The 12,365-nt window shown below is 55.2% G+C and overlaps 1 protein-coding gene across 6 annotated transcripts in view; it reads right to left on the minus strand.

Annotated features, from left to right (window-relative positions):
- The window catches only part of TEX264 (testis expressed 264), a 30,963-nt gene extending 22,219 nt beyond the window's left edge, over positions 1 to 8,744 (minus strand). The window contains exons 1-3 of one of the 6 annotated variants that reach the window (XM_018038292.1): positions 8,660 to 8,744; positions 7,605 to 7,678; positions 4,733 to 5,024 (exon numbers count right to left, since the gene is read on the minus strand). In XM_018038292.1, the coding sequence (XP_017893781.1) occupies positions 4,733 to 4,990 (258 nt within the window). In that variant the 5' untranslated portion in view covers positions 4,991 to 5,024; positions 7,605 to 7,678; positions 8,660 to 8,744. The other 5 variants (XM_018038294.1, XM_018038293.1, XM_005695907.3 and 2 more) reach the window with 5 other exon arrangements.

The following is a 12,365-nucleotide window of genomic DNA, read 5'->3' on the forward strand; positions in this document are numbered from 1 at the left end:
TGATGATGGTCTGGGCCTTCAGGAAGCACCAGCTCAGTCCACATCCCCCTTGCCTGTCCTGAGGGTGCAACCCCTCACCCTGCCCTTCTCAGGCTCCACGTGGCCTCAGTGCCTTCAGGTGGAGCAGGGGACCCCATCCCCATCCCCACCGAAGAGAAAACACGGCACAGGCCAACGTCAGGAAACTCCTACTCAGCCCCTGCAGATCTGGTGACCCCCAGGCCGACTCTCACAGGGACTAGAGGAAGAAAGAAACTTCAGTGTGGTCCAGCTTACTAAAGGGGCCTCCCCAGTGGCTTATCCATAACGAATCTGCCTGCCAACGCAAGAGATGCAGGTTCAATTCCTGCGTTGGGAAGATTCCCTGGAGAAGGAAATGGCAACCTGTTCCAGTATTCTTGCCTAGGAAATCCCATGGACAGAGGAGCCTAGTGGGATACAGTCCATGGCCTCACAGAGTCAGACACAACTGAGCATCTACACAACAACAAGCTAACTAAAGGCAGAACCCAAGCGCCACCAGTCCCCTCCCCCATGCCCTCCATGCCTGGAGCAAGCACTCCCTCCTAGGCCTTGATCAGGTAAGCTCAGCAGGCTGCCACGCCCCACTTGCCTCAGCCAAGCTCCCCACAAAGGGCGGGCAAGCAGGTTACTTAAGCCCCAAATAGCAGCAGACATGGCAGCAGCAGAGGGTGGGCAGGAGGAGGGCCAGGCTGTCAGACGGGACAGGCCCACAGGCACGGTGACAGCAGCCCGACCACTAGGGCCTGGTCACAGGTCAGAACTGGTCAGGATCAAATGAGGTGTGCAGGGTCCTCTCCAGCGCCTTGCCAACAACCAAGGCTCCCAGAGAGACCAGGCCTAGGAGGGGAGGCGAAAGTCACCGTCCAAGTAGGAGAGAGAGAGCACGACAGAACTATGTGTATGTGTGTGCGCGTGTGTGCCCGCCACCAAGGCCCTCAGGGATGGAAAACAGAATGATTCCTCTGGCACAAGAATCACTAGCCCAGATTTATAGGCTCCTCCCATATAGAACTCCAAGATATAGGGCTCGCCAGCTAACTGGCATCCACACATAGACATGTCTCTCCAGGATATACACGTTCAAGCAGCATCTCACGTGAAAGGGTCCATCCACAGCAATGCCAAAATCTTGCCTTGTTGGTGCCCTTTCCTGTGTTACTTCCTGGGCCCTGAGCCAGACCAGGGGAGCCTTGCCAGGCCTTTCTGAGGAACCAACCTCCCTCTGTCCAGGTGAGACCTGGAAGGGGCGTGGCTGCGAGCTGTCGGTCCACACCTCACCGGGGTGGCCACCCCTCACCTGGTCACTCACTGCCCCACTCACAGAGCCTGAAATAGCCTCACTCCCTCCCACACTCAGAGAAGCCAGGTTCTGGCTGCTGTTGTGTTGTGCTGGGCTGTGCTGGGGAGGGCGGAGTGGGGATGGGACACTCCACAGCTCAGCCACATCCTGTCCCTTCCTCCTGTGAATCACAGCACGCAGGGCCCCATGCTGGACACTGCTGTGCTGGGGGAGGCAGCCAGGGAGCAAAAAGCTTCACTTCTCGGCCTTCCCCAGGACTGGAAGAGGCCTGTCCTTCAGGCTTCCCTGACACCTCTAATACCCATGGAGAGGGCCTGAAGGCTGCATCCCTTGGTCCCCACTGTGTACCAGTGCTCAAGACAGAGTGGCACAGACCAGATGCTCAAATATTTGTTAGATGCAGATAAGAAAGCATAAGTAAACTTGGTGAGATAGTACTGCATCATTTGCTAATGACTGTTAGTCTCCTCCCCATGGTATCAGCACTATGGACCCAGAGGCCCCAGTTCTCATGGACCCATCAATCTGTGGTAGCCATGAGAACATGAATCCTGGGGGTCCAGGGTCCCCTGAACCTTCTAGGATCTCTGCCCGGGAGGTGAGCCATCCCAGGTGTTAGGGTGTGACTCAGCTCTGAATGGGGACACAGGTTACTTCCCGAGTGACCCAGGACTGGGATAGACAGGATCAGAGGGGCCGCTCTGACTATGTGTTCATTCTCTGTGCCAACCCGATGGTCACAGCCAGGGCTAGGGCCTAGGCCTGGGTTATGAGTACCCAGCCTAACAATTCTCATCACACCTAATTAGCATGAGTGTTTTTTCCACCCATTTTTTGTTGTTACAATTTCTGATCCTCAACCACAGCACCTCAAGGCGCTGTGCTGTGCTGTGCTTAGTCAACCCAGCTGTGTCTGACTCTGCAATCCCAGGGACTATAGCCGGCCAGGCTCCTCTGTCCATGGAATTCTCCAGGCAAGAATACTGGAGTGGGTTGCCATGCCCTCCCCCAGGGGATCTTCCTAAACTAGTCATCGAACCCAGGTCTCCCACATTGCAGGCAGATTCTTTACCAGCTGAGCTACTAGGGAATGCCTCACCTGTCACTTGATTTAACCCTTGCCAGCCAACCTAAAAACAGGTGTTTTTAACATTACTCTTCAGATGAGGAAATGCAGATTCAGACAGGTTATGTGCTATGCTCCAAATCACCCAACAGGACAGTGGTGAGACAGAATCAGAACCCAGGACTGCTAACCTCAAGGCTGTGCTCTCAGGCCATGGGCCCTCAGACTGGTACCCAAGTCAGGATGTGCCTAGCCAAGCCTGGAAATCAAGACCCAGCCCAGAGAGTCTATCACATCCCCAGGAGAGCTGTGTGGTTGACTTCCGGGAGGTAGCTGGGTTAGGAGGCCACGGGGAGGGTGCCCCATGCCAGGATTCTTCTACCTCACTCTTCCCTGAGCCAGCCTTTGGCAATGACCCAAAGGTACCACAGCCCTCTCCCATTCTGGAATTAACACCTCCAATCCAAGAGGTAACATACGGCTTCTGGAACAGGACATGCTAATGAGGAAAGATAAGGACCCCTGTCCCTCCTACTGAGCTCCTGCAGAGGGTTCCAACTGGGTCAGATGTGGGAGGAGGGGCAGGGACCAGGGGAAGGTAGCAGAGAGACTTACACAGCAGAACCCGGCCACGGTGGGGGTCCGGCGTCTGGTCTAGGAGCTTCCCACAGCCCAGAGCTGCCCCATCCCACTAGGGTCTCAGTGCCATCTCCCGGTCACGTGACCTTGAAACTTCCCTGTCTGCTCATCCCTCAACCAGGCCACGCCGCCTCTCACCTGGACTCAGCCCAGTCTCAACGGCTCCCTGCCACTCTCCTCCCCTCGCCATGTATTTAGCTTCCTAAATCAAAGGTGGCAAACTGTGCCTTACTTGTCCTCCCAACCCACTGTTCCTCCCACTGCCTGGCCCAGCCAAGCCTTCTACATCACTCTCCACCCACGTGTTCACTTGCCACACTTCCTGTCAAGTGCTCTGCAGTTCCCTTCGCCAGAAGGCCCTTCCCAGGAAAGTAAAATTATACTCATGGCAGACCTCCTCTCTGAGCCTCCATGGGAGACTTGAGGCAAATCCAAGCTCAAAGTTCTATGAACATTGAACATAGTACAGTGTCTTGGTGGACATTCATTTTTATGGGCTGACTTGCCAACCCCACAGTTTCCTGAGGGTAGGGCCAGGTGTGTTCATCTCCAGAGTGCAGGTGTCAAGCAGAACCTGGCAGAGAGAGGGAGTCAGCATATCCTTGTTTCGACTGAGCACCCCAGTGAGGCCCGCTCAGCACGCAGTGTGGAGGCTATAGGCCTTGCCCACTTGAGCTCTCCCGGCAAAGAAACCAGAGCTGGGGATTCCCAACACCTGGTTTGCCAAGACTCAGAGCTGCCAGCCCATGCAGCAGTGGGCAGCACCACCCCCACAGCATGGCAGGAAACCACACTGGTGAGCCCTGACTCACCACAGGCTGTAAGTACAGCCAGACACCCACAGGGTGCCTGTGATGCCAGGTTAGTCCTGACCCCAGCATCCCAGACAGCTCACCAGGCTCCAGTTGCCCCCAAGGCCCTCTCTGAACTAGGCAGCTTGACATCCAAAGAAATACCTTGTCCCTGGGTGAGGGACCATCATAATGACTGTAAGATTTTATTTCCTTTCAGCAGAAGAGCTGAAAGAGGGAAGGCAAAGAAACAAGTGTGTGTGTGTGTGTCTCTGTGTGTGTGTCTGTGTGTGTGTCTGTGTGTGTGTGTGTTAGTTCCTCATTGTGTCCAACTCTTTCCTATCCCATGGCCTGTAGTCCACCAGGCTCTTCTATCCATGGACTTCTCCAGGCAAGAATACTGGAGTGAGTAGCCATTCCCTTCTCCAGGGGATTTTCCCAACCCAGGGATTGAACCTGGCTCTCCTGCATTGTAGGCAGATTCTTTACCTTCTGAGCCACCAGGGAAGCCCCCGATGAAACAAGATACAACCCCAAAGAGAGGGCAGCATCTGAATGGCCTGGCTTTAGAATGCTGGCTTCAAATGGGAATGAAAGAAGGCCAGAAGAGGAAGCAACAGGGCAAAGCCCCGGCAGAGCCTAGGGACTCACAGTGGCACTCAGGAGTTCGTGGGAGCCGCAAGGCAGGGACACGAGACTGGGACAAGTAGAAAGCCAGCATGTGGGTGCAGGCAGCAAAGTCCAGACTAGATCTGGAAGGAGCTTCAAGGTCAGAGAGGAGGTGGTCTGCACGGCCAGCTCAATGATTTCCCCACCCATTCCTCAGAAACCAAAACACCCCTAGCCCAACAAGCCCTGCCCCACATCTGTCCAGGGGGAAGAACCCCAGCCAGGGCACAGGAGGCTCCTTACCATGTGGGGGTTGTCATAGTAGACAGCAATGGAGCGGAGCCTGGGGGAGATACTGCAGCTCTCCGTGAAAAGCGGCCCAGTCTCACCGTAGGGCCCCACGTGGAACTTGTAGGCCACGGTGACGTTGCGGATGGGGGGTGAGCCAGCACTCACTGTCACCCCAGCCAGCAGCCCTGAGTACCCGGCAAAGGCCAGCAGCGTCAGCAGCAGCAGCAGAGTCAGGCCCCCAATCAGGCCCAGGAGGAGCAGGTCCGGCATGGCTCTGTGCCCCCCACGCCACACCCCTAGGCAGCTGCAAAGGAGACAGAAGGGAGAGGAGGCTGGTAGCCTGCTCTGACCAATGTGCCTGCCTGCCCGCCAGCCAGCTGTGGCCCAACCTCAGCCCTGCCTTGGGTGCTCTGACCCGGGAGGGGGAGGAGCCGGAGGTGTTTACACACACAGTGACCTAGAAGGGAGCTACAAAGGATGACTGAAGCCACAAGCCTCTTTATTTCTTAATCACAACTATGGAGACTCTCCGAGCAACTGTGTCAGCTGGCAGTCGTGGTCACACCTGGGGAAGCTGAGTCACGGAGAGGCGCAGGAGTGAGTCAGCGGGGGACATATGTCTGGCCCATCAGGGGCGGCTGATCGTACTTCGGTCCTGATCAGCCGCCCCTGATGGGCAGATGTCAGCCTGCCTGCCAGCCTTTTCCCCACACTGCCTCTTCCTTACAACTGAGACACACTGCCTGCCCAGCCTCCCCAAACCTTGTGAGCCACTGCCAGAGGGAGGAGGGGCAAGCACAGGGCCCTCTTATTAAAAGTAGGGAAACCATGAGGAATGAAACCTCAGGGGGAAAAAATGTGCCACAGGAAGGGGCTCGCATAGGAAAGTCTCTTTGACTAAACACATCTGTTCCAAGAAATACTGCTATCCAACAAGCTCATCCATCCAGAACCAAAGGAGAGGCCAGGTTAAAGGGGGCCTGAGCAGCCAAAGCAAAGTCCAACACTATGCTTCCTGGACTTGCTGAGCTCCCCAGGCTAAGAGGCTTCATCCCACTTCTCCAGTCCCCAGAGCAGAGGAAGAGGCAGAGGGAAACAGCCTAGAAGTGGACACACAACAGGGAGGGTGCATCCCATGGGGGAGGGGTGCTGGCCAGGCAGGAAGTCAGACGTGGGGTCCAATGGCTGCTCCGCCCCGCCCCCTTCCTTCCCTTCTCCCCAACAGCTCTGGATGTTTGGAATTTCGTTGTGGGGGTTCAGCTCTCCCCCACTGACCTCCTGTACTAGGTAGTTCACAGAGAGGCATCATGTAGGTTTGCTAGGGGGTGTCTTTTCCTTTCCGTGTATGTCATTTATCTGATGATTCTCCCTCTTCCTCACTGGGCTTTCCCTGCTTCACCTATTTGCTATCTGCATGGTATAAGCAGTAAAGATACTCGTTTTAGGGGAGGGGAAAAAAAAAAGCAGAGAAGATATCCAAGAGCAGGCTGAGGGACACAACCCATAGGCTGGTGTATGAGCCATTCCAGACAGACTGCCCAGACCTCCATGCAACTTGGGGCCAGAAGACTAACGCTCTTAGAGGGTTTGACCTCCATCACCCAGGGTGGGGGCAGTGGGGGAGGAACACACCACAGAGAAGACTATAGGGTTCAGGAACAGAAAATCAACCCTGCAGCTCTATGGAAAACTTAGGTGTATGGAATAATTTATTCCCTGTGGCTTCTGGGTCTCAAAATTTCTTTCAGAAGAACTGTCTTTGCAGTCAATGTGCACAGAGCGTTTGTCTCACAGAAACGGACAGTAAACTTCCAGACCGTTGGCATCATGACCTTGCGTTGTATCGAATGGTCTTTTCACCCACCCTTCCTCCTACCATACAGTTGCACTTTCGGATGCATTCTTTGTCTTCCTCAACTCGCCTTCAGTTAGTTTCACACCTGATTTCTTTGATGATGATAAGAAAGTGAAAGAAAGAAAGTGAAGTCTCTCAGTCTTGTCTAACTCTTTGCAACCTCATACACTATAGCCTACTAGGCTTCTCCGTCCATGGGATTTTCCAGGCAAGAGTACTGGAGTGAGTTGCTGTTTCCTTCTCCGGGGGATCTTCCCAACCCAGGGATCAAACCTGGGTCTCTCACATTGCAGGCAGATGCTTTACTGTCTGAGCCACCAGGGAAGTGGCACTGTCTAAATATTAAAACACAGCTACTTCATTAATCCTCAAAACCAGATGGGTATGGATCAGAAAACAAGTGGTTAGAGATTAAGAGACTTGCCCAAGGTCACAAAGGTACTAAACAGAACTACCTGGACAAAATGCAGGCAATGAGAATCCAGGTAGTCTGATTCCCCCATTTCCACTTCTCTCCTCCCTGGGAACAGGACTTCCAGAAAAGCTCAAAAATTTAATCTATGTTGGACATCTCTGAATGTCCTGAATTGGACATCTCTGAATTGGAGAAGGAAATGGCAACCCACTCCAGTGTTCTTGCCTGGAGAATCCCAGGGACAGGGGAACTTGGTGGGCTGCCATCTATGGGGTCGCACAGAGTCGGACAGGACTAAAGTGACTTAGCAGCAGCAGCAGGACATCTCTGAACCCAAGGCTCTTAGCTGGAAGCTCTCAGCATCTAAGTCTCCCACTTGTCTTGGGAGTGATCAGCCCTCTGGCCCTTGCTCTCTCTGCTGCACACTTCCTGTCTCTTCAAAGGAGCTTAGTTCCTGGAACCCTTCTCTTCCTCTCACTTCCTAAACTTCCTAGACACTTCCTAAACTGGTCAAAAGAGGCGGGGAATATACCTGGGGTCCCCGCTGAGCTCTGGGCAGCATGGGAAGGAGGTGGGGCAAGGGAAAGGGAAGAAGAAGGGCTGGAGAAGCTCACCTCTAAAGCCAGGCTCACTTTAGCAACTCATGGCATCCAGCGCGGCAGGGGCCAAAGCTCCAAGTGCTCCAGGGCTGAGGGCAGAAAGAAAATAACCACTAAGCCGGGCGCCCTGCCCTGACTGATCTCTTATCAGGGAACGCCCACAGGGGCCTGGACAAGAACTCTCCCCTCCACCAGATGTGGTGTACCTCCACCACGCCCTCAGACCCCTTAGGGAAATCAGAAGCCAGATTCCGCCTGAAAAATGTCAGCTCTTCACTAGACTTCTGGGCATAAACCTCTGTACTTGGAGCGTCCTCTTCCTGGAGGGGTCCAGCCACCGCGCCTGGCCCTAAGCCAACCCCTGCCGCTGACCCTGGGCAGGCTGCGACCCCTCTCGGTTTCTCCTCGGGTCAGAGAGGCCGGAGCAGACAATCTGGGAGGGCCGCCCCGCGCTGGCTTCCTGAAGCAGCTCACGTGCGCCGCGGCGGCTGGCCCGCCCTTAAAGGGCCAGCCACAGGCAAAACTTTTAGCGCCGAAGATTTGAGAATCAGAGGGGCCTGCGAGGGGAGGAGAGGCTGCCTCCACTCTGCAATCACGGCGTCCAGCCCCGGCTCACCCTCGCCTCGCCCCTTTCCTTTTCAGCCACGACCTCTAGGGGTCCCACGCACCTCTGCAACTTACAAGGAAGTTAAAGTTTGCAGCCACCGCTGTGTGGCGCGGCCTCAGGAGACAGGGGCGGAGTTTACGTGCGGTTCTGGTCCAGTTGTCGGACCCCGCCGCCCACCCCCACCCCTTCGCCCACCCCGGAGTCCCTAGTCTCCGGTTGTGCCGGGCACCGGTGGCCGAGGCAGAGGGTGGCCCGAGATGGTAGAGTGGTCCAAGGTCGCGTTCGGGCCCTTGGATGAAGCCGGGACGAGCTGTGGGCGTGATGAGATGCAAAAAGCGGTTGGGCCGGGGTCACGGTGGGGACGCGGGTGGCCCTGAGGTCGCGCCCAGGCGCACGGAGGTTCCAAGCCTCTGGCGCGTGTAGAGCCACCCCGGCGAGGACACCTCCCAGACCTGGCCCTCACCTCAGCGGCCACCAGCCGCCGACGCCAATCCGCGCACGCGGCTTGGTCTCGGAGCCTGCGCGCGCCCGCCGCGCACGCTCGCTCCGCCCCCTCTCGCGGCAGGACGTGGCCGTGGCCGTGGGCGCGTGCGCGCGGGGCCCCAGGGCGGGGACTGCCCCGCCCTGTGTCCATGGCAACAGACGTATGCCTGTCCTGCTGAGCGGTCAGGGGCCAATGCCACCCTGTACTTTCCTGCCTCCCAGAAGCTACTGGGCTGCAGGTCGACGGTGACTTAGAAACAATCTTTTAACTTCTGGACTGTCGAGAGTGCCACGACAGGAGGGGGGAGTAGAGAGGCAGTCTGGGGTCCCAAACGGCTGCACCGGAGGGGATCCTTTGCAGAGGTTGGGAAGTGCAGAACAGCAGTACACCTCTGGCCTTTGTTTCACCCTAGGTACTGTCACTTTGTCTCACTGAGGGCTTCCCGACAGTGAGAACCAAGCAAGGCAGGACCACTTGCTCCCATTTTACAGCTGAAGCTCACAGAGGAAGCGGGATCCCATCTCGGACAGCGCAGATAGCAGCTACCTCCAAGACTCGGCGTCTACCTCTCCCCTCTTCTGCCCCCCTTCCCCCCGCCAAACGGAGCACAGAGGTGATCATTCTTCCATCTAACATTTATTGGGCATCGCTTCCTGCTAGTACAGTTCTAGGGGCTGCGGATACTAAATGAACAAAATCAAGGCCCTGACCTCCTGAAGCTCACTGGGGTCGGGGAGGGAGGCACTCCACCTTCCAGGTTCCCCCGCCAAGCTCCTTCCTCTCCATGGAATCTTCCTGGCAAGAATACTGGAGCGGGTGGCCATTTCCTAATCTAGGGGATTTTTCCCCATTCAGGGATTGAACTCGTATCTCTGGCAGGCGGATTCTTTACCACTGCACCAAACCCCAAGTCAACTGTAAGCTCCTTGAGGACACGTTCAATCTTCAGCTAGTGTTTTTGCTGCTAAGTCACTTCAGTCGTGTCCGACTCTGTGTGACCCCATAGACAGCAGCACACCAGGCTCCACCGTCCCTGGGATTCTCCAGGCAAGAACACTGGAGTGGGCTGCCATTTCCTTCTCCAGTGCATGAAAGTGAAACGTGAAAGTGAAGTCGCTCAGTTGTGTCCAACCCTCAGAGACCCCATGGACTGCAGCCTTCCAGGCTCCTCCGCCCATGGGATATTCCAGGCAAGAGTACTGGATTGGAGTGGAAATACAAAAACAACAAAGCATTCTTCCAGGGCCCCAAACATAAAACCTCACCCTCCTGAGAGGCCCAGTCCTGCAGTGGAGGGGATGGGGCAGGGGACAACTCTGCTCATAAGCTTGTCTACATGACAGGCCGGATCAAGAGCTACTTAGGTGCTCCTCACACAGAGGACTGGTTTGGGAAGTGAATCATTTTTGGGGGGGATCCCACTATACTAGCAAAGGATAGACCGAGCATATGGAGGCACTTGTAGCTGGTTTCTTTTCCTTCTACTTCACACTGTTCTGTCCACAGGAAGGGAAGACTGAACCTCATCTACAGGGCTCTGGGCCAACCAGAATGGGTAGCTGACTTCTCAGAGGCACTCAGGGCTGGGCTGGCAGGACTGTGGCAGTTGTGTTCTACTGGTGGATATTAGGCAGATGATCAAACCCTCTGGGTGCCCCCAGGCAAATGGATATGAAGGCATTTCCTGTGCGACCAGGAAGGGCTGGCTACTGCCTCAGACAGACAGCCTCTCTCTGCATGGTCAGTTCTGCTTCTCAGAAGCTGATGAACTTCTCCCAGGAAACCGTTGTCTGGAGAGGCCCTTTCATCTTGTCCTCTCTGTTCACTTCCTTGAGCGTAGTAGGGGAACTCCAGAGCCCCACGTCAGAGTTCAGGATGTGTCTTAGGAGCCTCAGCACCTCTGTGGTGAAAGCAGAGTTGGCCTGTGACTGGGGCTGCAGGCTGCCAGGCTTCACTGCAGGCTGCTCTCAGCAAAGCCAGCTCTGCCCTTGGTAGGGTTCCTGCAAGGCCTCTCCTAGCCACCAGGGGACAGCAGTCCAGGCACTCCCCACTGCCCCTAGTAGCATGTCTGAGCAGAGCTGATCGCCTAGCCTCTGGAATCATCTCCCTCCCCCATGCTCCAGTCTGTCCTGTCTCCCAACAGCCTGTATTCTTTCATGAGCCCAGATTTGGCCTTGGTCTCCTCCTTCCTTCCCTGTCCAAACAATTCCCACAGAAGCTCTTTAACCTTCCTGTAGTAAATTCCAGACAGTGTTTCCCCAAACAGGAAACAAAGCGTAGACAACCTCCTCCTCCTCCCTCTTCAGGTTGGTTCTCTCTGAAGCGGTGATTAGATCCGCTAATTCAGATGACAAATGGAGAATGCACATGCAATGTAAGATGCTCTGCAAGCCCTGCCGCCAGCCATCTCCCACCCTCTGAAGGCCAACCCCTGGCCACTCACAGCCTAGTTAGGGCTACCCCTGCAGGACTCGCCATGACTGAGGGACCAGCCAGCCTCAAGCTACCTGGAGTCAGCTTTGCTATTTCCTCTAGAGCCAGGAAATGCAGTTTTCTTCAGGTGAGTCAAGGCAGAAAAAGTCTAGTGAACACCACAGCATAAAAAGAGCCTGCCAGCCAACTGTCTTCTGTTCCCACCCCCAGAGGTGCCATCTCAGCATCCACACTGCTCTAAGTTATATCACCCAGCCACAGAGCTATTCAGACAATTCCTTGATTAAACAACACTGCCTTCTTCAGTTTACATTTTATTTTACAAAAAGAGAAATAAAGAAAACTGATAGGCAGTTATACTGACTTACAATTGTTCTGTTTGCTTTTTTAAAAAAGTGACATGAAACACAAGTAAAAATAAATACGTCATAGAAACAGCCAGTTGCCCAGTCTCTAGGGCAGGAGCACCTGCCCTGCTGAGAGAGGAGGGAAGCCCGTGATCACACCAGCAGCTGGAGCACTCAGCTACAGGTGCTCCTCAAAGCCAGGCGCAGGTCCCAGGCCTCAGGGGGCGTCCTGAGGAAAGAAGACAGAAAACCAAAGCCAGGTGCCAGGTCCCTGGGGCCACCTCATCTCCCCCTGACTCCCCCTGGCAGCAGTGTGGCCTTAGTGGTTATCCATTGCAACCCCCTCAACCCACCGTGGACCCCCTTCCCCAACCCCTCTGGAGAGGGTACAGGAAAAACACAGTCGGGCAGGCTGAGGGGATTCTTCTGGTGAGTCCCCAGCCCACCCTGAGTAACACAACCAGACAAGTCAGTTTACACCCATGTGCACATAAGCACGTGTGTGCACACACACACACTACCACACACACAAACACACACACACACAAACCTGGACTGAGCTCTCTTCCAGGGGAGGGCCCTAGGTCAGGTCACAGTATGAGGTCCCCTCTTCTGAATATTATCCCAATAGTGGTAACGGAGTACTCAGATCTCCCCCGGCCCCATCACTACCGCCTGTCTAGTTACCTCTCCCCCACACACTAGATGATGATAGCAAACAGACCTCTGAGACAGGAAAGGAGACCAAGTCCCCAAACCACAGAGAAGGTGGACTCTGCCTGCTCAGCAAGTTCATCGTTAAGACTTGGGTATTCATAAAAGGACTAGAGCCAAGCCGGTGGCACAGCACACACGCAAAGGGGTCACAGTGGAATATACAGGGCAGAAGAGTCAGTCAGAAGGAG

Source organism: Capra hircus, chromosome 22, assembly GCF_001704415.2.
Source record: "Capra hircus breed San Clemente chromosome 22, ASM170441v1, whole genome shotgun sequence".
In the NCBI taxonomy this organism is placed as follows: Eukaryota; Metazoa; Chordata; class Mammalia; order Artiodactyla; family Bovidae; genus Capra; species Capra hircus.